At 39.0% G+C, this 26,893-nt stretch overlaps 1 protein-coding gene across 1 annotated transcript in view; it reads right to left on the reverse strand.

The window, feature by feature from the left end:
• The window catches only part of CABLES1 (Cdk5 and Abl enzyme substrate 1), a 92,396-nt gene that overhangs the window by 42,556 nt on the left and 22,947 nt on the right, over positions 1-26,893 (reverse strand). The window contains exons 2-3 of the mRNA XM_059724181.1: positions 12,348-12,419; positions 9,722-9,814 (exon numbers count right to left, since the gene is read on the reverse strand). Of these exons, the coding sequence (XP_059580164.1) occupies positions 9,722-9,814; positions 12,348-12,419 (165 nt within the window). The remainder of the gene's footprint in view (positions 1-9,721; positions 9,815-12,347; positions 12,420-26,893) is intronic.

The following is a 26,893-nucleotide window of genomic DNA, read 5'->3' on the forward strand; positions in this document are numbered from 1 at the left end:
GGATTACTCAAAGAAGCTGGATGCATTCAAGTTGGCACGGCTGGATGGAATGCACCCTTGGGTACTGAAGGAATCAGTTGAGGTAATTTCAGACACACTGGCTATCCTTGTGGAGGCAAGTTCTCAGATGATTGAAAAAGGGCAAATAGTGTCCATCTTTAAGAAAGGGAAGGACAATCCAGGGAATTACAGAACTGTTGGTTTGACCTTGATACCTGGAAAGATCATGGAGCAGGTCCTCAAGGAATCTAGTGTGAAGAACCAGACCACCTTGTTGTACTCTGAGAACAGCTAGCATGAATTCACCAAGAGCAAGTCATGACTGATGATGATCAACCTGGTTTCCTCCTATGATAAAGTTGACAGGCTGTGTGGCTGGGGGGAGAGCACTGGATGTTATATCTGGACTTTAGAAAGGTTTTGATGCTGTTTCCCCATAACATTCATTAACAAGCTGTGGAAATACAGACTAGACTCCTGCACTTGGGACTGAATAAATGCACATACAAATACAGGCTAGGGAATGACCAAGTAGGCTGAAGTACCGCAGAGAAGGACCTGAGGGTTACAATAGACCAGAAGCTGAACACAAGCCAACAATATGTTCCCCCACAACAAAAATAGCCAACAGCATACAGGGCTGTATTAGCAGGTGTGTCACTTGCAAATCAAAGGAAGTGATTCTTCTGCTCTAGTCAGCACTGGCAATGCCTCCAGCTTTGGGCTCCACACTTCAAGAAAGATGTGGACAGTTTGGAAAGGGTCCCACAAAGAACAACAAAAATGGTTAGGAACCAGGAAGGCATGACTGATGATGAAAGGCTGAAAGAACTAAGGTTACTAAGGTTTTTTTCAGTCTGAAGAAGAGAAAACTGAGGGGGGATTTGATAAGTCTTCAAATACTTGAAGGGTGATTAACAGAGAGGGGCTTTTCTCTGTAGCTGTAGGCAACAGGACTAGGTGCAATAGTCCAAGTTCATAGTGAGAAAGTTACCTCTAATCTTCAACTTAAATTTATCCTTTAAGCACTGGAACAGACTACCTAGAGAAACTGTGGAATATCCATCCTCAGAAGCTTAAGAGAACATTAGATGGACACTTGGCTGGGATGATCCTGCTTTAAGCAGGGGGCTAGATTAGATGAATCTATGAGATCCCTTCCAGCCCTACTTTCCTGCAAACCTATGATCCAGAACATAACTCAACTTGCAGATGACACCAAGCTGGGGGGGGGGTCAGCAGGGAGAGTAGTGGATACACTGAAGGATAGGGCTAGGATTCAGAGCGACCTAGACAAAGTGGAGGATTGGGCCAAAAAAGAAATCTCATGAAGTTCAACAAGGACAAGTGCAGAGTCCTGCACTTAGGATGGAACAATACCATGCACCAATACAGGCTGGGGACTGGCTGGTTGGCCAGCAAATCTGCAGAAAAGGACCTGGGGGTTACGTGGACAATAAGCTGAATGAGCCAGAAGCGTGCTCTTGTTGCCAAGAAGGCTAATGGCATCCTGGGCTGCATTGGTAGATGTGTTGCCCATAGGTCAGAAGAAGTGAGTATTCCCCTCTATTCAGCACTGGCGAGGCCATATCTGAAGTGCTGTGTTCAGTTTTGGCTGGTATGATCTAGTTGGGGATGGCTTTCCTCATGCAGGTTCCACGGAACTGTGATTAAAGTTTCAGTTCCTGTAGAACCTGTAAACTTTTCTTTAGTAAGTTCAAGAAATTAAGTCTGTTTAGTCTCATTTCTGTATTCAAATCTATTTAAAAAAAGACTTATTTTTTGTCTGCTAATCCAATCATTCTTATGGCTCTTGAGCAGTCTCCCATTTTTTTTAACATCTTTAAATTAGGATCATAGGAAAGTAGAGGTGGAAGGGACCTCATGAAGTTATCAAGACCACCTGGTCAAGATAGGATCATTGATTAAATCAGGAAAGGACATCAGAATTTTAGACATCAGAACTCAACTCAGCATGACAGTCCCATATTCATAGACCATATTTCATGGCAGATGAAATTCAGTGTAGATAAATGCAGTGATACACCCGTGATAACCCAAACTATACCTAGACTATGATGGGCTCTACATTAGCTGTTACCACACAGGAATGCGATCTGGAAATCACTGTAGACTGTTTGTACAAACAGCACAGTGCTCAGCCGCAAAAGGACAAACTAAATGTTAGAGATTATTAAAAGGGAATTGTAAAGAAAACAAAAAGTATCATTATGCCCTTTTATAAATCCATGATGCATCCACACCTTGAATATGGTGCACAGTTCTGGTCCCTACACCACAAAAAGCAATTTAAAAAGAATTAAAGAAGGAACAGAGAAGAGCAATAAGGAATGATTAGTGGTATAGAAGGGCTTCCACATGAGGAGAAACTAAAAAGGAAAGGCCTATTCAGTTTAGAAAAGCAATGCTTGACAGAGAACACTATAAAGGTTGACAAAATGCTAAATAGCAAAGAGAAAGTAAATAGGGATTCATTATTTACTCTCCTCTCACAATAAGAGAGCTAGAGGCCACAAGATGAAACTGGCAGGAAGTAAGTGAAAACTAATGCAAGGATTTTTTGTCAGACAGCATGTAAATTAGAGTGTGGAACTCATTGCCACCAGATGTGGAAACTGACAGTTTAGCCAGATTCAAAAAAAGGGATTGGACAAATTATTGGAGAAAAGGGACATAAGTAACTATTGAGAATGGAAGTTAGGGTTACAGCCTCTGAATCAGAACTTCTTACATGCTGGAGGCTACAAGTGAGAAGGGAACAGTGGGGGAAAGAAAAACAACAACCTGGTCATACCTACCCAGTTCACTCCCTTTCAGCTACCACTCTCTGCTACTGTGAGACCGGATACTAGGCAAGATGGACCTATGGTCTGACCAAGTAAATAGCAATTCTTATGTTCTTCGATAACTTCTATGCCCCTACTCAATATTCCCCCGTTTGTAAATACAAGCCTTGTATTAATCCTTTGGCAAAAGTGTCATGCTAGGAACTTATGTCCAGCAGATTAGCCACCATGACCCTGTGCCAATTTCAGTCACTGCTTCCCAAGATAGAGACCCAGTCATCAAGTATGGTCTGTATTCTTTGTTCCTAGATGCACAATTTTAAATTAGTTTAAACTGAAATGTATATGGCTTGTTCAAATCCAGTTTAACAAGCACTGGAGGTTACTATCACCAACCTGTCCTCTTCATTGTTTACTTCACACTCAAACTTTGGGTCATTTACAAACTTTGACTAATGATTTTGTATTCTTACAGATAATCAATAACTGAACCAATATAAAACATACCTGCCAGTTTTAAAAGCCACTTAATGTGTGGCATGTTGATGTTGTTCTAATTTATTAATCAAGATGGCATGTAATACCAAATTAAATGCCTTACAGAAGAAATTGACATATTACAATCCCATCAGCACCTTTAAAAATCAATCAAACTTCTAATTTCATTAAAGAAGTCTGACAAAGACTTATTTTCTCTGATGATAATCCCCATGTGATAACTGTACTGAAGTTAATGAAGGTTGGACCAAAGCACCTTGGGATACTGGAGAAACAGAGTTATTTATTACTTAACCCTGATTGGTCCTGGTTATTCTTCTCCTTGAGTGGCCATTTTTGCTTTGGGAGAAAAATCTTGAACATATGTATACTCATGGTTTCTCCTGAGAGAGCAGCAATTCTCTCATGAAAAGCTGAATGTATGTGGACAATGACTCCTCTTTCCTCACTAATACTGGACTCTTCCTTGCTTCAGTACATTCAGATACATATGGATAAAAGGAAGCTCTCTTTTCTACCTTTGGGTGGTAAGTGGACTGTACTACTCCAGCCACATTAAGATTTGGCAAGGGAGTTCCAAGTCTTTGGTGTTAATTGGCATAACAGATTTACATAGGAAATAATGCTGGTCTTAATTCCCTACTGGCAGAACACAGGGCAGAGTTGCACTTCATGGACTAACTATATGCATCCCTGAATTCACCTATGGAGGTGCAAGTCTACTCTGCTTTCTACCTAACCTCAGACTAACTTGGTTAACTACCCCTCTTAGCTCCCTGTGGGTTGAATGCTCCTAATACCTACTTGCCAAGTGGCACATTGACTTGTTCCTCTGCCCTCTAAAACCACTGTTCTCTGATGCTGTTTGCCATTAATTTAAACATAGCCAGGATTTCATCCCCAATTTTCACGCTGATAACAATCAAACCACTGGACTGATAAGCCATATACAAGGTCCATTTATTCTTCAGTAGCTCTAAAGTACCAGATAGACCAATAGTGCTGTTACATAAGCCATTTTAAATTTAAAAAGTTACACTGAAGCCTCCAAAGTTGTGCTATTCGAAAGCTTCCTCAGTAACCAACAGCATCTATGTTCCTGTGTTCTGAAGCCCATTGCTGTTGCAAAGTAAGTTGCTTCATAATAGATGAGCATCCTGGTGAATCAGTCTCCTAGAGCATTACATTGTGGAAGAAATATGTTTTTTCCTTTAAAAAAAAAAATAAATTTAAAAATGTGAAGCTGCAACAACAAGCAGCAGCAAGCACAATATCTTTCTAATAATCAACTACCCATAACTGAAAGATCTCACTCAGCCTAAGTGGATTCTCTCATTCCTTGCCTGGCAGCTGTAATAGCTCTTACCTACTGTATGTCATAAGCCACAAGATGCTTAAGTGGCATTGTAGTCAGTTATGAAGCAGGGTGGAGTCATTTTTCACAATTGAGAAAGATGGTGAAACAAAACAAACAAACAAAAAAAAAACCAATAAAAAAAGCTGGCAGAAGATTCATTTTCTGCTCACCACTGCTTATTGCTACATTGTTTTAGTACTCAGAAAAAGTTCTCTCACTCACTGAAAGCCTCGACTGCTGATGTATGAAGCTTGGCACAGTTTTTCAGGCTGACATCAGAAAACATCTTTGAATTCTAAAAACCACAGTACCCACCAGACATACTTCCCCATTCCCTCTAGCTGCTTCTGGAAATACAGCTTTTTTCCCCCATCAATGCCCTTCTGACAAAAGCCTCATAACATTAAAAGAAAAAAAAAAAAACCAAAACAAACTGGTGTCTTTATATGTCCATGTGTAGAGATAGCAATTTCATAATGGGAGTTTAAACAAGAAAAAAAGCTTATCATATATCGAGGATCAAAAAAAAGGAAGCAAGCAGGCACTGTGCCAAGAACCATGAATGCAACTTGGAAAAAAAAAAATCCCTTAATTTTTCCCATCCAGTCTCAAGCTCCAAGCATCACCTCCATTTCCATATACAGAATGGAACCCTGTGTTCCAAAAAGTTCTCCAAGTGAGAATGAAAAAAGGGACATTGGGTGCTTTCCCTCTTTCACCAGATTGTTCACTAGAGATTCATGAAGTTGGTGCATTACAGGGGTTCAGTAGGAGTACTTCCATTGTTCTGGGAGAACAGTCTTGTTCTCATTCTCTCTCTCCCTGAAATCCTTGCCAAGAGAATTCAGTATGTTGTAATGAAAGAATTCCAAGGCCTTCTATAAAGCTAGACCATGCAACATACCCTTAAACTCTGAAAATCCTCAACCTCTTCATACCAGACCCAGTCAAGATTGACCATTGTGGTTTTGTTGCCCAACGTACACGATGTCTATCCATTTCTTGTAGGCTGTGATTTGGGGTCTCTCCCCCTTAAGTTGGAGATTTTTGTGGTTTCCATTCTTACAGAAGTTATAATAAGGAAGGATGGTCTTTGTTGTAGTAGGGTCTTCTTATGGCCCTGATGGTTCAGGTATGAGGAGTCATGGGTTATTTTAGGTTATCATTTACCCGCCCAACAGCATAACTGTATGGTCCAATAAAAAAGTTATTACAAAAAAACCTTCCCCCACCCATCATAGTATTCATAGATTTCTAATTATGCAGATAATTTACTCATAAAATAATGACAAATACAGCGTATATTTTGTTTTGCCTCGTTTTCTCCCAGAACATACTTAAGGAGAAAAGAAAAAAAAAGTCTGGAGGAGTGAGGTGTATGGGGGAAGAGGGGTTGGAGAGATTTTAACTTTATTTCCACATGGGTAGGAATGGTTCTATCAATGTCTGTATCCTGCTCTTCACCACTCCATCGTTTGCTAGTTGCATTGACAAGAGAATCCAAGAACAACAGTGATGCCAGTATTGATAGATTTTCTGCTGGATACAGCAGGTATTAAATCCCCCATGCCACAGCTTATATAAAGCATCAATAACAGGAACCTGCTGTGCAGACAGCAACATGAACCATCTACTAATACAATCAGTCTCCAATTTTTTTTTCCCCCCCCACAGGAAAATTGTACTAACCACAACAGAGAAATCATCCTCTTAAGGAGTGCTCTGACAGTCCACAACAATTTGTGACTAGACATTCTGGGTTTAATCCTTTAATAGGATGCATGTTAAACCAGTTTTTAGAAATTTTGTAACTAATGCACAAAGCTTTTGACAGGAAGTTTGTAAGGTTTTTTCCCACCCCTGCATTAAGCTAATGTTTTAAAGCAGTAACTCTACAACCGATTCATTTGTGTTTGGAGTTGAAACAAAGGCCAAGGTGCTATCCAGCCTCCTACTGAAGGCAGTAAATCCTTATTAAGGTAAGATGCATGCCTATCTATGCAAGAAGGGGAACTACCACACTACTGGTGAAAGAATGGGAGGCCCCTAAATGCAATGAGTTGAGAGCACTAAGAATATGCAGAGACTAGGCAATCATCCATTTAATTAAAAAGGTTTATAGAATGTGTACTCGAATGGAAAGCCACGTCTGATTACTTGGGGGGGGGGGGGAAGAACTACAAGAAACCCAAACCACCTAGTTAAAAAACTTTAAAAACAAAATCAACTGCCGAATTAACCATCCAAAAATAATTAAAGTCAATGAAACTTTCAAAAGTTGTGCTCTAATTTGTTATATAAATGCACTAATTTACACAAAATAGGTATATTAGTGTAAAAAGGAAGGTTGCTTCAACAACTGAGTACTGGACTAGAGTCTAACGAACCATAATAAAGACGTGGATTAAACTCTCTTCTCTGACAAAGACTTCCTGGGTGACCTTGTACAAGTCACTCGGACACAAACCCTCAATAAAAAAAAAAAGTTATTGGATGCTTAACTGCTATTTACCTTTGAGACTCTGGAACTTAAATTTTCTGTGAACTGGAATAATAGTACTTCTGTACCTCGCTGATGAATACATTCAAGACTATGAGATATACAGATACTATGCAGTGGGGATGGACATAGCAGTATCTAAGCCACATAGAAGTGATTTAAAAAAAAAAAAAAAAAAGGAGCTTTGCATCTAATACACCCATTGAATTTCCATGAAAATAGGTGCTCAGCATTTTTGGAAAATCAGGTCACTTATTTAGGTGCTTAATAGTGGGCTTAAGTAAGTCACTTGAGAAGCCCAAAGTGTTGAGTCTACATTTTTTTTTCTGCAACTTTCTCCACAGGATGCAGTTTTTCAAAGTGGTGCACATGTGTGCACACATGTGTACTTTAAAATTTTCTGGAAAACTGTATCTGCCAGTAAAGATAAGGAATTAGTGGGGGGGGGAAAAGAGAGGAGGGGAATAGAAGCTTACTCACTTGTTTTGCTAATAAGAAAATAGTCTGTTTTCTTATCAGATGTGGAATTACTGGTATATAAACCAAGAAAATGTTATATGGATACAATAAGTACACTGAACAACTACTGGAATGAGAGAGACTGGTGTTGTAGATTAGGAATCAACAACCTCTAAGAACAGTTTGCGACTTGGCTGCTGCCATGGGCTACCAATCCCCTCTGCACTGCCCTAGCCCTCCCTGTTCTGTGCAAAGGGCTGCTCTCCTCCGATCATGCCCACACTTATAGTAGACTCTGCTTACCCCACTACCAAGTGCTGCTGATTTTTCCTATCACAACCAATAATAGGGACCTACAAATTCAGCTACACAGATAGATGGAGGCTGTAGTAAAAGAGCAAGAGAGCAGGCAGGCCTGGGACACGTGACAAAGTGGACGCTGCAGGACACCAGCGGCATGCCTAGAGTAATGCATAGGGCAGGGTGGTGGAGGTGTTCTTGCCGCCATTGATCCTCCAGCCACCATGTGCCACAGAGGCTGGATCCAATTTCTTCATGGATTTGTTCCAGCCTACAGACCCTAGAATGCCAACCCTACCATAGACTGCTGCATTCTTAAAGTCCTAATGGGCCCTCTTTTGCATAGGTACGTTTTGTGCCCAAATGTGCATGTGTACATTACAACATGTGTATTATATATACTTGCATATATGTAACAAATTAAAGCAATTCATGTCATTTGGACTTGTAACGACAGCATGCTGGACTGCAAGTATCTTCCATGTATACAATGACAAGTTAAAGTTTAGTCTAAAATTTTGGCCTCCCTGTCGGAGTGAATTGCTCACTGTAGATACAGCACTCTGTTAAGTCTATGAGGGAGCCTCTGCAGACTTCAAGTGTATATGGCTAGTCAGGGTTGGGGAAGGGTTCAGACTCATGCTGGCAGCTGGCCTGAGCTGTTTGCTCATGTGGTGAGGGTGCTGCATCTCCATCAAAGAGCAGTGATGCCTACTATTGAACACTCCCTTAGTGTCTCTTTGAACCACTCTGCCCAAATATGCTGTGCAAAGAACACTTCCTTCTGGTCATCTATATGCCCTCAGTCCCACTCCTACCTCAGTAAAACACTTCCCAAGCAGATGGCAACAACCTTGCTCTGAATACTGGTAAAAGCAAGTGCAGAACTTGCATTATAGAGGCAACATATTCATAAGATTCCCTCCACCCCATGTCTGTTCTGTTCTTTCAATGCAGGCCATCTTTTTCTCCTCTTACACTTCTTCATTTTCTCTCAGTGAAAAAAAGTCTCCTGTCTAATTGTCTCATATGCATTTATGTATGTTGCTACTCTTGAATTGCATCATGTTGATCACTTCCCCTTGTTATGTTCCCAGACTCCTAATTCCACCTATTTTCCTTCTCTCGCAAAAAGTCATAACTTCCCACTGCCCTACCCAAACCTTACCAATTCTCTTTCTTCCTTTCCTTAAAATGCTTTCCCTTTCCCCTCTCAGTGACCTGGGGCCAGAACCTCAGCCCTTAAGTCCATAGATCTGCCTTCAGAAGTCTGATTTATGTTTCCTTCCTCCAAAGCCTGGCCACTGACAGATGCTACAGCATTCGGACGTCTGCTCTAACTTATGCCAGGGTCTGTTTGCAGTCTGCTTACGTGCATCTAGGACAGCTCAGGTGTACTCGGTTCTCTAGCCCTAGTCTCAAATGATTTGACAAATCTACTTTAACCAAATTATGTCTGGTTCACACTTTTGGCAAAACCACATTAATTGAAAATGGCTGTGAAAACCGATTTCTAAAAAGGACTATATAATAGAGAACTTCCTTTTTGTAATGGAGATGGAGCTTGAAAAACTAATTAGAAATCCAGTCGATTAATACTTTGGACAAAGGAGGTAGCATGCACCACACAGTCCATTTGCTTGCATTTAGCCATCTTTATTATTTTAATCTTAATGAGTTACTGCCTCTGTTACACAACAACTCTGAAGTCTGACTTAGCTTTGTATTGATGATACATGTACCTTCTTTGCCATCCAGCCCCACCCCCATGAATAAGAAAAACCTTTTCTTGCATAGTACCTGCCATTTCTAGTATCATGTTGCCTCATATTCTTGATGAAATGAACCTTCTTAAAGTTCTTTGGTCTGGGTGAACCTGACAGAGTCCGACATCTGAAAAATACATCAGTTAAAAAAAAAAAAAATTAGTCAGTTCCATGCTGGACAGCTGAAGTGTCTCAACACAAAGACAGGAAGGAAAGACTAGACAAATGATTCAAGTTACCCCATTTTAGGAGTCAGCAGGAGCAAAGACAGTAAGTCTGGAAACAAAGGTTTAAATTAAGAGGAAGAGGGCGGGGAAGAGTGACCTCGAACTCTAACATAACTTTGTGGTATCTGCCGAGTTGTATCTAACAGAGCTCTCCAAAAAGACTAATAAATAGAACTCTATCTGGATTCTTGAATAATTCCAAGATCCAATACACATGTTTTTTATGGTCATGTTCTCAACTGCTTAAACTGTTCCCATTAGCAAAAGAAAGCTACAATTAAAAACATTGAAGATGTAGCAGTCTCATTTCCCAGTTACAGGAGTAATTGATGCTCATTTTCCTTTAACTGAAGGTCAGTCATCATTTCTGCAATGTTATAATGCACATGGAAAAAACAGGCAAAGTAAGTTGTTTGGAGGAAAAAAAATTATGAAAGCCAGTTTTAAAGTCAATTTTAATGGAAAGTTTTATGTTTTTAGATTTTAAAAAAATTGGGATTTTGGGGGCTGTTTGCATTTTATCTTTAAAAAAAAGAAATTTGGAATCTTTATGGACAGAAACCACAGAATATTTGGAAGGATTTTATTTTTTAATTACTAAATGCATTTGAAAAGGAATCAGCCTCTGGAGACAGTTTGGCTGCTCTTGGTGCACTATGTAATAGCTAAGGGAGGAAGGAATCCTTCCCAGATGACAAAGCAGCAGCTGACCGATTCTCTTCTCCAGTCCCAGGCCTGCAGCTACCTCCATAAGTGCCTGTACCAGTGCAGAAGAGAAGAAATAGCTATCACATTGCTGTCAAGGCAGCAGATTCACCAGCCTTACTTCCAATTCATGCCACTCCCAAAATCCAGGGTTGTAGCACCGCATGGGCAGGCCTGTGTACAGGCTGCCTTCACAGCATGCAGGAAGAAGAAACTCCTGTATGAGAGTGAAGAAATCCCTCCCTTCCTTTGCTGTGGAGTTGCACTGCCTCTATTCACGGAAGAGCACTCCATACCTGCTGAGGTAGGAAGGTGGAGATTTCTCTCTAATAGCTTTATCTTGTTTTCTGCCATATGGCCCGCATAGATCATACATGAAAAAGGCAGCTAAGGCATGCAGGCCCAGACACAATAGTTGTTTTTCCAGGATATGTAGCCACATAGCAAAGGCCCGAATTGAACTTTCAACTGCAGAGTAATACAGTCATTAACTAGCACCTGTGTAATGCGCAGAATTCCTATTAGATCATTTCTTTGGGTATGGGTTGGATGTTTGCCAGTATCTTCCCCACCTGCAGATCATGCACAGCCACACACAGCTTATCTCTATATACGTCCCATGACCCTTGAATCTCTAACTCCTCCCTAGCAGAAGATTTCCAGGTGTTCCATACCTATGCTAGCACCTACTGTAGGTTTCTCTTTAGTGGAAAAATACCCATCATGGAAAGGATCCCACTAGAATGATAATACAGCCCAAAGCAGTTTTGTGAATTAGCAAGTAAACAAGCAACAGAATCCTACCTCTCCAAATGCACTTTGTGTATTTTGTTTGCCAATTAAATTTCTTTCTGAATCACTTCTGAGAACACTTCATAACATTCTGCAGTATGCTTTGTAAAATAACGACATCTTGGTAATTGGCCAGCATGCTGCAGCCTCTGCTATAAAATTCTTGCTGGGGGGTGGGGAGAGACAGCCAATTTCTGTGCAGATTAGCAAAGTGCGGGTTAGTAAGATTCTAGGGCAGATACTTATTTGACCAAGATGAATCCTGGGCCCCAAGCTAAAAGCAGCTTAAAACATAAAATAAAAAAAAAACAAAAAACAAACAAGTCAAGCTTTTGCCTCACTGAAAAGCAGTTTGGAAGCATAACACTCCGATTCTATTACTTTGTAAACTTCTCATTTTTACACCTATTGTTGCCGAGTAATCAGTCACAGGACGATACCGTCTATTCTGTATCCTGCTGGATCCTCACTGTGATGGGGCTGTCAGTAAAATATGGATGGAAGCAGATATTAAGGGGTGAAAAAAAAAAGTGTTCTGGATGATGAAATAAGTTAAAATGTTCACCTGTACTAAGAACAGGCACTGTTAGAAGTATCAGCCTCAAAAACAACAAACAATTAGAGAGGCGAATGAGAAAAGGCTCTCTTTTAAAAAGTATACCTAATAAATAATTATTTAAGAGCACAATTCCTAGTGTTAACAGTCACAGCTGTTAAAAATTCCTTCCCCCCCCCAAGTCGACTAATTTACACTGCCACTACTTCATTATCTATCCCAGGTAATTTTTTTTACCCATATTGCCCTGTAGGATGAACCTTATCTATACTCTTATCTATGAAGAGGAGCAACTTTTGTCCAAAGTACTAGTCAGTACAAGTAAGGGTGACAGATAGTCTTGACAGATGTATAGACATGCAAATAGTAATAAAAATCACCTCCGAAGCGGAGCATTCTCTTCAATATCCTCCAAAGTCTCCAGAGAAGACCGCTGGGAGATCAAACGACGTCTGAGGAGAAAAGAGAAACCTCCATCAACAATTAGAACATGGGCAATATTAATAAAAGCTCAAAGCCCTGTTAATTTATTATGGGCAGTGTGCTACATAACTGAATCAAACTAAGGCACAGGTTTTGCCTGGTTCGCCCTGTTCAGTCCCGTTTTTCTTAAGCCGCTACATTCATCCCTTCTGTAAATTATTCATAACATGTTTTTGATCAAAACAAATATTTACCTTGAACACTAACAACCAATTTCCCCATCTGCAATTCGTACCCAAATGGGGTCTCTGCTTTTGCAGTTTTTCTTCTTTGACCAGTTGAGAAGGTGATGCATGTTTTTTTATTTGGTTGCATAGGTTTAGACCTGCTTCCACAGAATGATTTCTGGGTCATTTGCTTATAAGGAATGCTTTTCATTGTACTACTTACTCCTATCTTTAATATCCTCTACTCATACCAAATTTCACTGATATGCTAGCAAGTCCTGACCCTTGCATTTCTTCACCATTTGCTATGCTATATGCATGTATCTCAAGGTTTACAAAGCTAGAAAAACTATGATAGTATCACTTAAAAAAAAGTGAGACCTGATTAATTTCTGAAGAAGATTCAATGTTGTCCTAAACTCGCACAAATATTTTCTTTTCTTGGCTCCTGTGTGGATACGAGACAAAGAGATAGAATCATAACCTAATGATTAATAGGACAGGTTTCATTCAGTCTCTACAGAACAGTTACCAAGCTTTTTTTTTTTTTTTTTTTTTTTTTTTTTTTTTTTTTTTTTTAAGTACAATGTAACTGCTGCTCAGCCACCAGGTAAGTTGGAGGCCAAAAGATGGAAGCACACAGCTAAGCACTACCTCCATTCTATAATAACTGCCCAAAATCTTTGTTAGTGCAGAGTTAAGGTTACCCAATGGTGTCTTATGCCTTTGTAATGTTTCAACTCGGTGACAATCATGTTCAGAAAGCTAGGAAATGAAGACAAATCAGGGAAATGAAGGTACACACCAATCCCACAAAGCAATCATAACTTTACACTCTGGTGCCTCTAGGATTGGTTCAGCAAACCAAGATGCTATTAAAAAAAAAAAATATATATATATATATATAAAAAATGAAGAATAACTCAAAATAGGTGCACAAAATAAAAAGACAAAGTGAAGGCTGCTCCAGAGCTGAATGCATCTTAGCATCGCTTGCTAGTTTTTCCAAGGGTGAGTTTACCAGAACATCAAGTTTAGCAGCAACACAAAGCACCAGAAAGTAACCTTGATCAATATACTTTTCCCTGAGATTTGTTTCGTTTTTAATAATTTCTCAGGAGCCCCATATTCTAGATCTTAGCTCTCTCCCTCCAATACTTCTGGCTCCCTCAAAATGACTGAAGACCCACAGAAAGTATTGACTGCCTGTTAATACTTTCACTACTTTGGTCTGTATTGTGGCATTTGCAAGTTAGTTTAGAGATTAAAAGTTGTGAGCAAAATCCCAACATTCTCTACATTTATAGTGGAATGCTGGAGCTTTGCTGATGCCACTGGGAGCAGAGAAATTCCTAGGCCTAAGGATTCCTTATCACTGAAACAGTACAGACTGAAACAGTAGCTCAGAGTGCTAAAACAAGCATACTTTCCTTCAATTCATGTTAATAAGGTATTAATGGTGATATCCAATTATGACTTAAAATTACCATATTTTAAGCCTTTTCACAGCTGATCATAAGAAAATGCCAAGAAATCAGTGAACTAATCTACTGCAAGTGATACTTAAACTCCTTAAGAAAGTTCTTCAAAAATTATGCTCGAGGAAGACAGTAAAATTAGTTTGACAATGCCCTTCTAAAATCACCTGTGCTAGTGTGCTTGACTTAGTGCTGATTTTTAATATTAAAAGTTTATTATTTTAGGCAAGTGCTCATACCTCAGGGCTTGACTGTACAGTATAAAATTTATATTTTTAAACTACTATATTTGGGGGTTTTGTCACCTGCCCTGAAATAATGAAATCCATTTTAAAGTCAAACATTATCATCATCATCCTCTTCATCCATGTTTGCATGGACCTAAATATGGATAAAAAAAAAAAAGTGTCCTCAAAAATATTTATGAGGACCCTTTTATTCAGAAACAACAGTATCCACACACCAACCTCAAGCCAACAATAGAACGAGACTTGAAACAGGCTTCATCGTTCCAATGCAAGTTTGTGCAGACCCGATATCTTAAAGTTAACATTGGTTCAATTTGCTAGTCCTGTCAACACTAGATTAAATGTTTTAACTAGTTTTGTGTGTGTTAATGTTTTAAATCTGCCTACGAAGAGTGATCAAGTTTTTGGGGGGTTTAAACAAACAAATACTAGCTGAACTAAAAACTGAGCCTTTTTACTTTGCATGTACTGTAGGATATGCTAGGACGCTGCCCCAAGTTCAGTTTAGGTGGAAAAAGTAATTTCTACCATAAAAGGCTGATGCATAGAAAGGACCTATACAATTACTGCTGTGTTTACCTAAATGGATTATATCTACTTGCCTAGCATTAAGTATTTCCGATTCATTTCGGAGGGATAATTTTTTAGGTCCAAATTCCAGACTTTGTTGTATTTTTGCCTATAACCCCGTTCAAGCAAACTGACAACCTAACCTACTCATTTTCAGTACAGGGCAACACTTTCCCTTAAACTTCTCTCTCAATATCTGTTTTTCCTCAGCTCATTGCATCACCCTAGGAATGACAAAAACATTAAAATTAAATTGCAAACCAAATATGGACAAGACACTAAAGATATTTTGTGGGTCATTACTTTAAAATTGCTGGTTTTAAGAAGCTCAGACCCCATCTGCCTTCTGGATTAAAATCAGTGACCAGCTGTCTGAATCCCCACTGAAAGATCTTAAAACAAAAAATGCCTTGTCCTTGACTCCCAGTTTACAAAATTATGTTAAATATGTTTTGCAAAATTAGAAAAAAAAGGTTAAATACAGGGAAGGAAAGAAATCAGTAACAAAAATGCGTGGTAACAAGAAGAGCCTTATTCTGCCTAGAACTCTTAATACAGTTTCTCACTATATTTGTAATGGACTGACACTGTCAAGAAAGATTTATTACAGCTAATCTGCCAATCCTGCGAAATTTGCTTTGTAGTCAAGAGCAACAACATACACAGATGAACTCCATCATTCAGACATACAAGCAAGGCATAACAAGAGCAGAGGTTGTGCAAAGTTACCAATTCTAGATCTGACTTGCTCAGAGATCCAGATGCATGAATGCAGGAAGAAAGAAGAAACAAAATGATAAACTAAGAATGGCAATGCTACTCCAAAGGAAAAAAAACCCGGCTACTTTCAAGTTAAGCTTCTAATTTTTATAAAATGAAGCGTCTGTCCGTTCGCTTTTAACTTGAGAATGGCTGGTCCCATCTACTCTAAAACTTACACATACAAAAAAAAATAAAAATCACTGAACACCAGCCAAGGACAATTATAGGTGGGTTATTTTTCGTTTGACCCTTTTTGTGGCTTCCACTGACTGGGATTACTTTGCTTCTCAGATAAACTGGTATCACTCCATTTTGGATGCAGTGAATTTAGTTCAATTGTCATGATTATACTGAAGCTTGCCTTTTTTCACTCCATGTTAAATATGTTGTGCTAAGTTTATTTTCAAAGTACAAACACTGCAATTACAAAAATAACAACCCAGGCCAAGAACAGGTACTTCAGCTAGTACAGCTATAAAACAAACAAATCTCAATGTCTGGCACAGTCTCCTTCACTCATTAGGAGTGTTGGAGTGTACATCTATTGACTGTAATAGTGCAGATCTCATAGACTTCAATTAGGGAATGACCAGTCAATAGAGCAAGTTTACCATTCAGTAGATGCAACTAAATCTTTTAAGACCCTTTTCAAAACATGCATCAGACCCCTTATGTCAATGTGGGTACAACACCTCCAAAACAGATCAACAGCTATATCAAACTGAAAAAGAAACCTACTTCACATGAACATGGTTACAGTACATTTTCTAAGAATTCTTCAACCCCCTAAAATACACATCCCACATATCCAGATACTGTATTTGATCGCTACCCAATGCAAATCAATTTTGATGCATTTCTAAAGATTCTGTTGCACTACCTAGTGAAACCCTTAAATATATATTATTTGTAAATGGGTCTAATTTAAAAGTTATTGTTTCCTGTATCCTCTGTAGACATAGGATATCTTTGGTGATGGCTGGCATACTAGGGTATTTTGAATTAAGTCAGAATATCAGTACAATTGCAGTTTTCAAAACAGCCATTACTCTAGTACCCACAGTACCTTATCACACTAACACAACATTGTATAAAAAGGTGACAAAGATTTTCAAGGGGAGCAAAACTCCTTGACTCATCATTTACCTTATAAACAACAGCTATTGCCAAAGCAGCCATGACACATGTTTTCCAAAAAGATATACAGATCATTTATCTTAACTTTATTTTTTAAATATAGTCCAGGTTCAATTATAATAGCCTTTTTTTTGTGAAGAAAAAGAATCCACTTAACAGATATTCCCTGTGCTTTCTCTGCTATAGTCATTATTTCTTTTATGAATAATGGGAATTCACGTCTATTTAACAGTACCATTACTAAATAAGAACCAGGTTCTGAGAACACTTGCTTCATGAAAGCAGTACCCCATGCCCAAAATAAATAAATAAATAAATAAATAAATAAATAAATAAAATTGGACTACCTACAGAAGTGTTTGTAAGATTGGGTGCTAAAACCTCAAAAGTAGGTAACAATTTTGAAATACAAGCTTATGCCTCAGTAAAGAAAAAACATGCTGGAAGAGACTTGAAAGCTATGGTTACAGGTTAAAAAAAAAAAAATCCAAACCCCCTTAATTCTGCTCTGTAATCATGCACATGCAAATATGATGAGGGCATGTGTGTCAGCAGTCCCCAATTAGTTGTAACTGATTTTAAAAATCATTAGACATTTTTTCCATCCCTCTTTTCCTTCCAAACACATTACAGTATTACTAAGGGATACAGTTTTAATTGTTGGGGGACTTGTGTGCATTTCAGCCTGTTGATTTTTTAAAATCTAATCTTAAATTACAATTTCCCAGGTTTTTCTGGGTAAAGTAGAAATCTTTTTTAAAGCACTAGGTGCTGCCATGAGAGTTGACGAGCCACAATAGTTAGCCAAACAATCTACCAGCTAGAACTACTGACAAATATTCACTGCCTTTTATACCCACCTCATAAAACCAAAAGAACTGATGTATGCAATAACCAGTGAAGAAAATATAATGACCGTGAGAATTCCCAATGATGTTGCCATGGCCCCACATAAGTTTTCCAAGCTGTTGACCTGACCATGTCTATAATAATAAAATTTGAGAAAACTCAGTTTAAAGTACAATCTAATTTCTTCAAAGGTAATCTGTACAAAACATTTCAGTTTAAACATATTAATCACTTGAAGAGTGCAAGCTATTCTTTTGTTAAGCTCAATCAGAACAAAAAGTGACTGATGCTAACTTTCCTGAACAAACTTTTAGTCAAGTGTTAACTCTAACTAATGGCCTTATAAATTCACAGAAAATTTAGTCAACTACACTTAGTTGTTTACCTAATGACTACAGGCTGAAGTTTTCATATATACAACAAGAGAGAAAGAAAATTCTGGTCTTGCCTATGACTTAATTCTATGGCTTTCTATGGCAGAGACTTCACTGTGGGGCATCTTCTCACTCCATGAAACTGGAGGAAGATCAAATCTTTGCTCTGAGCATGGGTTTAAACTAATCCTCAATAAGAATTTTCTGGTGTGATAGCTTTCAAAGCTGTAAATACTAGCTATATGTAGACACTATTCAACTTAAACCATTTGCAGCTCAATCTGGATATAAAATACAAGGGTTTTTCCTCCTGGAGGAACATGTTCTTGTTCTGTCAAACATTGATATGAGCAATACCTAGAGAAAAAACTCCAAGTATCTTTTGCTTCACCCAAGTTCTCTGATGAGCATCCTTTGTTACACCATAGACATATGCAAATTTCTTCTAGGTTACAGGAGTGTGTTTATTCACCATTTCAGAATAAGTGACTTGTCCTTCCTCTGAAATTCCAGGTTGAAAAGTTAAAGTAAGGCAGGATATTCAATAGGTCCCACTGTATGGAGACTATGCATGTGTGTAAGGAGTTTGAGAAGTTCCAGTCACATCTAAATTTAGCTCCGAGAACAAAGGCCTGAAGGTTAGCGAGGAGAGGACTGTAATCACTATCGTCTGTTCCTTCACAAATTGGGACCAACATCATGCATTTCTTAAACAATTTTACAAAAAGATTCTAGTACTGGATCAAGACCAAGACTTTTCATATTTATTACTTCCAACCAGAAGTTGCAGCAAAAGCAAAACTAGAATTGTGCCGTGAAACCAAGTCACTGAGGAGCCTAGTCAGAAATCTGGTCTTTGGAGAGGTATGCTAATGTTTGGCAAACAAATATTAGACAATACCTTATTCCATCTCTAGTGAATGAAAAGATTATCTCGGATAACAACTCGGACACTGAAGTTTTATAAGGGCTGTACCTATCATTCACTTAAAGCCCTCAAAACTCTTTAATATGTGGTCCAGCAGCCATCATATCATATCACAAGGTAGTCATGTATGTCTTACCTGAAGGGAAGAATAAAAGATATTTGTGAACATCCATATAGAATTTACAAAAACAAAGAACTCTGCATTGAAATGCTTCTCGTCATAGCAGGGACTAAAGAACTCCTGAGCGACTTTCCCCAGTCATATCTTTCGTATATAAACCAGATTTGGGGAAGATAATCTACATTAATTATTGTCAGTGCTTCTACTTAACACTCTCCAGGATTTTTGGCAAGACATGATGCATCATGTGTATGCCATTGCAATACAAAGAATCTTCATCCTTTTCATGGAACTAGTACAACTGCTTCAATACAGAGAATGTGGACTATTGAACCTTTCATTTTCTAATACTATAAAGAGTCTTGCTGATAATGTTTTATTTTAACTTGCATTCAAACAGTAGTAGTCCCTCCCTAACATGTGCTCTCTGCTGGAACCTAGAGCAGCAGCTTCCTCAGAAACATATGCCGAGGTAGGATAGGTTAAGGCAGGTCTGTTCAACTTCAAAACATTTGAAGACCACGTGCTCCAAGTCCGGACCAACAGAGGCTGTACGCCACTGGAGCAGTACTGGCAGAACATCCTGTGCATGTATTTGTGCATGGGCGCTCCCTACCTCCCCTGCTGTGCTGCACATAAATGCGCAGACACTCCCCACAACCCGCTGCACCACAGAGGCAGGCACTCCCCCTACGCAGGTTGGCACCCTGCCTCAGTCAGCTCCCTGCAGGTGCCACATGAGTGCTCTGGGCTGCTGCACCATGCCACACTGTTCTGCCTCCTGGAGTTACGGGTATGCAGCAGAAGCTGGGGGGATGGAAGAGGAGCTCCAAGATCCTGATGGCTCCTGCAGCTGGAATAATAGGGGCAGCAGTGGCTGGGTGGGAGCCTGGATGCTGCATGTTTACCCTTTGCACATGTGGTCCAAGGGGTACCAGGTGGACAGCCCTGGTTTAAGCATTCTTTCACAGAAGGAAAGGGAGACCTATTTCCTTGTGTAAAGCCCCAATGACTGCTTTGTACTATACAGTCCCAAAACTGCTTAACAACAAGTTTGGAAGGACATCCTAGCCAGCAAGTCTGATTTCTTCAGACAGAAGTTGTTCCTGGGAAGCATCTTTGGAAGTTTGGAATATGCAGCAGCAGCAAGTAGGAGTAAGGTGAAACATAATTCTTTGAAACTAAATTTTTTTTTTTTTTTTTTTTTGGTTTAGGTTTGGGTGCATGCTCATAATGGATTCCCACTTGAGCACAGAACTCCACAATAAGAAGCTACAGCCAATATTCTTAGCGCTGAGGCCACCACATCCAAATTTAGTCCAAGTAATTCTCTTGTCTGTGGGTTGGGCAGGAACACTCCCTTTGCCAGTACAGTTATGGCCCTTACTGAAAAGGCTGTAGCAGGTTTAATCTTAGGCAGAAAAACGGAGAATTTTTAGTCCTCAGGCGCGCACACAAAAAAAAAAAAAAAACAACCTTGAAGAACAATTCCCACTCCATTTTAATGAACTCAAATACAAATTATATAGCTGAAAGGTGTTTCAATAACTAAAATGCCAGCCCCCACAACTAAAATATGTAGAAACCTCATTAAGTTAGATCAATGTTCATATCGGATTTTGTTCAAGCATGGTTGAAAATCTAGGGTGGTTTGCTGAATGCTTCAGTTTAGATTTCTTTTCCTTGTTAGAGAATTGGTAAGAGAGGGGAGCTCTAAAAATCAAGTATTCAAAGATTTGGTGCTGACCCTTTGGGAACTGCTTGGTATCCACTATCCTGTACCAGTCTGTGGGCCAAATCCAGGGGGAACATTCTAATATTCTACCTGAATTTCTACCCAACATTGCTTTTGGGCCAAATAGCAAGTTTTAATATTTAAAATTTGTTATCCTTTAAAATTTTACTAAAAACTGGAGAAAGGATGCATGTTACAACTGCCAGAAGTGTGCATATTACAGTAACCAATAATAGCTCAGAAGCAAAGACTGACATGAATAACTCCATGGGAATGCTAGTGAATTAGGATATATAACAAGCTACTGTAATTAGAACCAACAGGGATTTCAAATCAGGTTAGTTACCTATAAGAACTCGGTGCAAGTGTGATCCTGGTATATTACTGAGGTTGAACACTTTTTCCCTCCGCTTCCATTTCACCTTTTTTCAGTAGAATAAATTCAAGTCTATTAGAATGAGTAGTTGTTATAGTTATAGGCACTGTTACAATTTGGATTTCTGTATATTTGAAATGAAATGTGAGATTTTAATGCATAGATACAGCCTGGAGCAGATTGGTGAAACAAGACAGATAAATAACATTCTCTTCCATCTCCAAAAGTCACCAATATGTTTTCCTGCCTTATAGACTTCTTTTCCCCCAACCAAAAACCAAAAGAGTCTAGAAGGAACAGCTGAGAGTCATCTAGCCCAATTTCCTGCTCAAGGCAGTAACATTCTTCTCTTAAACCATTTCATCCAAGTGTTTGCTTTAACCTGCTCTTAAAAACTTGCAAGGCTGAAAAGTCCACCATCTCTCCAATTAATTTGTTCCGATGCTTAACCATGCTCATACAAGGTTCTGCCTAGCATCCAATCCAAGTTTCTCCTTGTTGAAATTTAAGCCCGTTAGTTTATCATGGTGGCTGGCAACCTTTTTAGGCTGCAACATGGAGGGACTCCGGTCAGGTCAGAGGAAAAGCAAAAAGGTGTTGAGACCCATTTTTCAGTCTCCAGCAGTTTATCCATCCACTTTGGCACTGCGAGGCCACACAGCTTAAGCCCCACGTCTGTGGGCTGGATCAATCATTCTGTAGGCCAGATCCTGCCCATAGCCCTTAGGTTGCCGACCCCCAAGTCGGTCAGCATCCTCCTTTATAACCAGGTATTTGAAGACTTATCAAATCCCCCTCTCAGTTTCCAAATTTAAAAAATCCCAGGTTTCCCAAACTTCTCTCATAAATTATGTTCTCAAATTGCCAAATCCCTAATCCTTTTTCATTCTCTGCACCAACTCCTTTCCAGCTTTGTCTATATCTTTCTTGAAGTTCAGTGTCCAAAACAAAGCACAATACTCCAAGTGATTCTAGGATTCTAAGTGAGCCCTTCTTTTCGCTGAACCGAGATAAGGAATCTCTCTTCTTAAATTTACAGGAGACACTTCTGTTAATAAAACTGGCTCTTTTTGCAAAAAACCCCAGACTGTTGGTTTGTGTTTAACAAACATCTTATAGATAACAAAATAAGTTTTGCTATTGAAGACACAGAACTAACTGTTTTGAAGTAAAAAACAAACAAACAAAAACAAACAACCACAAAAAAAAACAAACCAAAAACCAAAACAAAAAAAGCCATCAGAAATTAAAAAGGTAATGTTTCACTCCCCACTCTCGCCAAACTATTCCCAGAGTGCTTTTCTAACAATAAAAGGAAAACTAAATCTGTATTATTTAGATTTAATTTCATGCCATCTGTTGTATTTCAGTTTCACAGAGTGCAAAGCATGAATGACAGCTTTAATTTAAATGAAACCAGACAATCATCAGAAATAACCTATCCAATTAATATTATTGCTGCTGTATTTGAAACAGAGATCTCTATTTTGGAGTCCTTGGAGGATATGTTATTAGAACATCTTCTCTACTGTACAAATAATTATCATCTTTCAGAATTCTAATTATCATTCTTTTCTGATAAGTACCTCAGAATATGTATTCAACTCAAGAATCTTTATAAAAAGAAAAGGAAATTGGTTATCTGACCATTTTTAATTGGCAAGGTAATTTTAATTTGATAACCTATTCTATACATGAAAACAACAACAACGCCAGCAGGATTATGAATTTCAGGCCTGCCATCACTGATACTTCATCATGTGGTCTGTACATTATGTTACTAAAAACCCTATAATACTATAAAACATTTACTTAGAAATATTTCCATAGAAGGAAAAATCTAGTTTACATCCAGCTGTACTCATGCTGAATTTTCTACCTGTTATACCCGTAATTACAGTTGTCTTCTATTATTAAAATTACTTACAAATCTTTTACATTTCAAATTTAATTAGTTACCTTAATTACACAGCACAATGAGGGTTAGAACTACTACATAAGGACAACTAGGACTGTTTCAGAAGCCATTAAATATTTGTATCTGTGTCCAAATAAAAAACCATCTCTCATCTTCCCTGTTAAAAGATCAAAATACTGACCACAGACCACGATCTACCTTGTACATCTCAAAATTTAAACTAACTTAAAATGTTCCCTTTTTCAAATATCAACTAATAGACTATAAACCAAAGGAGACAATCAGATGCCTACATTTATTGCAGATTTAAGCTACAGATTATTGCATTCTACAAATCCCCTCCCCCCCCTCCAAATTTATGATACTGTATTTCCTTGCATATAACCCACACCCCTTTCATCAACCTGCTGGGGAAGATTGGGGTGTTCATCGCATTAGGAAAAGAGCGATCCCCACAGGTCTGTAAATTGGAGGTGGGGGAGAATTTAGGAGGCACCTTAAGTGGTGGCAGCAATAACTGCCACACCTCTGGAAGCCAAGGCAATAAACGCCACAACCACTCCCTCCAGACACCAAATTTCCAGACCTGTATGGAGTCCCCTCCCCAGCTGCATGCCAGACTGAGCCAGCAGACAAGGTTGGTCTGCAGCCAGACACAATGTACAGAGTCTACCTGGCACATGGCCCTGCACCATACTAGGCCCAAACCCACTGGAGCCACATGGTGGGTCTGAGCTGGCACACCAAGTCTGGAGCTGCATGCCGGCTCTTGGGCTGCATGCCAAGTCAGACCTGGCATGTAGCTCTAGAGCCAGCACATGGCCCCAGATGCAGATGTGGCTCAAGCTAGCAGGTGACCCTGAACTCAGCATGAGGTCCCAGACTCAATTCACCCAGTTGGACCTGGCACATGGCTCTAGAGCCAATGCACAGGACTTGTGCAGCCATGGAACTGGCACACTGGGTAAGTCCACAGGCCCCACCTGGCACGTGAGGCTGGCAGCAGGCTTGGGAGCAGGCTTAGTTCCCTAGCTGCTACCACTGATTTACCTGAAGAAATTTCCTCCCTCCCCTTTTTCAGGCTCCATTTCAAAAGCCAAACACATACTCCCCAATTTTCCCCTCTTATACCCAATCTCTGGGGCACATCTCATTAAGCAGGGAACCCAGGCTGTCCCTGCTTACACAAATACACTCTGTAGAATCTGAGGCGCATCTGAAAGTGGAGAAAGCTGGGGTGCCATATTTAGTGACATGCCCCATGGAACATCTTCTAACGGAGGCTTTCTGGGATTCTCCAAATTAATCTGCATCCCATAGTCTGTTGTGTTAAACTGCTTCTCCAGGACACTCCCCAACATGGTGCCAGCAGGTTTGCACTACAGTAGCCACATCTTATACAATTCTTCCTTCGGGTGCCCTCATCTTCTCATGACAGATGATTTCCGATTGAAAGATTTTAGCAATGGATCAATTCCCAAGTGTTTAGAGGCCGGTACATGAAGACATATAAAATTTAATGCAGGAGAAAGGAATACATTCACATACTGAACATTTCACTACAAAGGATTTATTTCCCCCTGTCCTCCTTGACTCACTTTTGGAATAATTATTTTGAATTCACTTTTTAGTTATTTTCCACAGGCATGTGAAAGAAGAGAGAACGCAGTCAGACATTTGTTTGTAGACCTTTCTCAGTTTAAAGTCTCATAGCACACAACTAGTTCTCAGACACTAGAAATTTCTGTTCTCTCATCATGATTCTCATTTTCTGCATAAGTTATAGCTTGGGTTAAGTCTGGTACAGGGAACTCCAGTTTCCTATCCTGTTCTTACACAGCAATTGCTTAGAAACATTTTTTTCAAGCATTGCATGCTGCAACCGAAAACTTATGTAAGTTTTTTCAATAAGCTAAAACCTGTACAAGAATCAAAGTGAAAGGCACATTTCAGACCAGTCAATGACAACAGCTGTTACAGGGTAGTTAATACTAAAAAGAAAAAAAAAAAAGTTTCCACTAAAGTTACTTTATGGTTTCAGAGGTTCATAACATACAAAATATTCACCTTTCCATGTGAAATTTTCCATGTGGCATCTATCTGAAGGCAATTTTTTCAACAGAAGTTTGAAAAACATTTCTTAACCATCTTCTGCCCTAATTCTGAAAAACACTTGAGAAGGACTCATGTATCCGATAGCAGAGTTTGACCCTGTTAAAAAGGTACAGACCACAGTATAAAGTTGTGCAAAGGCCACAGTCAAGAGGACAATAACTTGTTTGCTACACAACATTTTCTTTTCTCCCCGGCAAACCTGAGCTTTAAAATGGTTCTGCCAGGTTTCTAATCTTGTCAAGCCCAAGTGGTCCAAAAAAACAAGTTCATGGGATTTCCAAGTCTGACTTATTAGAAGGTTTCATGGTTTTTGCCATCTTTCTGAAAGCCCTAGATTCTGGAATTAGATTTACCTGCAATTACAACTGGGCAAATGAAGAAAAACAAACAAAAATAACTCATACGAGCAAGCTGTTAGTCCTGAGTGCTGCATTGCAAAAGTAAACTTTCATAGTAACTTTTGCTTTCAAACTAGAAGACAGAGAACCCAAACTTCATTTGTAAATAGTATAAAATTTAAAACAAGCCATTAAGGTTAGAAAGTTCGCTTTTTAAGAAAAAGAAAGTCAAGATTTTCACATAATCATGATTCCTGGAGCTTTAAGGAATACACACTCACAAATCCAGTGAGGTCTTACAATAATACATTAAAAACAGGGAGTGCTGAATAGACAGGAGGGCTGAATGATATAGGAATTTAAGACTTTAGTACAATTTTTTGAAGTCTAGTTCCCTCTGATATTTTCGGGATGCATTTTTCATACTGATCATGCTTTTCAGGTGATCAGTATCAATACTACTGCCCCAGCCAGAGAAGATCCTCAATGAAACATTGCATCTATGCCTAATTTTGAAATAGCCAAATTTTGTTGTTACAAAGGACATACACAGAGAGGGAAAAAAAAAGTCTCCCCCAAATCATCAAAACAGCTAGATAGCTTACTATAATGCAGAGGTGGCCAAACCACAGCCCGTGACCTATATGTACATGGCTCCTGAGGAAGAGTAATAATTAAATAAAAAAAAACAAATTAATGCATCTCATGCATATTATTTCATTTTAGGAAAGTTTCATGCCAAATTATTCAAGCTGGGGCACTGTACACAGATCACAGATTTATATGCCCTGAAGTCCAAAGGTTTTCTGTCATGCAGCTGTTGCTGTGTCAAGGTTTAGGTTTGTGGCTAAAAGGGTTATGCCATCCCTGTTATAGTATGTTCTCTCAGACAGTTGTTACAATAAAACACCCTCCCCCCCCATTTAATGAAAAAGGAAGACTTGGCAATAACTCTTAAGTGCTCAGCTATATCTTGGACAACTGTGTTCCTTCCAGATGAGATACAAGGAGCATACAGAATTAAAATAGCTTTGTGGGTTCTGCAAAGCAGGAATGTTGTCATTTGGGTAAGGAAGGATTGTTTGCATATCAAAGACTTAATCCTCCAACCCTTCCTCAAGGCCTGCTTAAAAGGTTTCAACAGCAGGCATCAAAACAACTCACAAAAATACCTCCACGAACAACTCTATAAACACACATCTGCAACTTCTGATAGTACTCTCTCCCTTGCCTCTGAATCTGAAGAAGCCTCTTCTAAAGGGAAGAGCAGACAGATGATTAAAAACCCTAAATAAAAAAATTCATTTTTAAGTTTTACCTCAGTTTT

The sequence above is a fragment of the Alligator mississippiensis genome, chromosome 3 (assembly GCF_030867095.1).
Source record: "Alligator mississippiensis isolate rAllMis1 chromosome 3, rAllMis1, whole genome shotgun sequence".
Classification (NCBI taxonomy): Eukaryota; Metazoa; Chordata; order Crocodylia; family Alligatoridae; genus Alligator; species Alligator mississippiensis.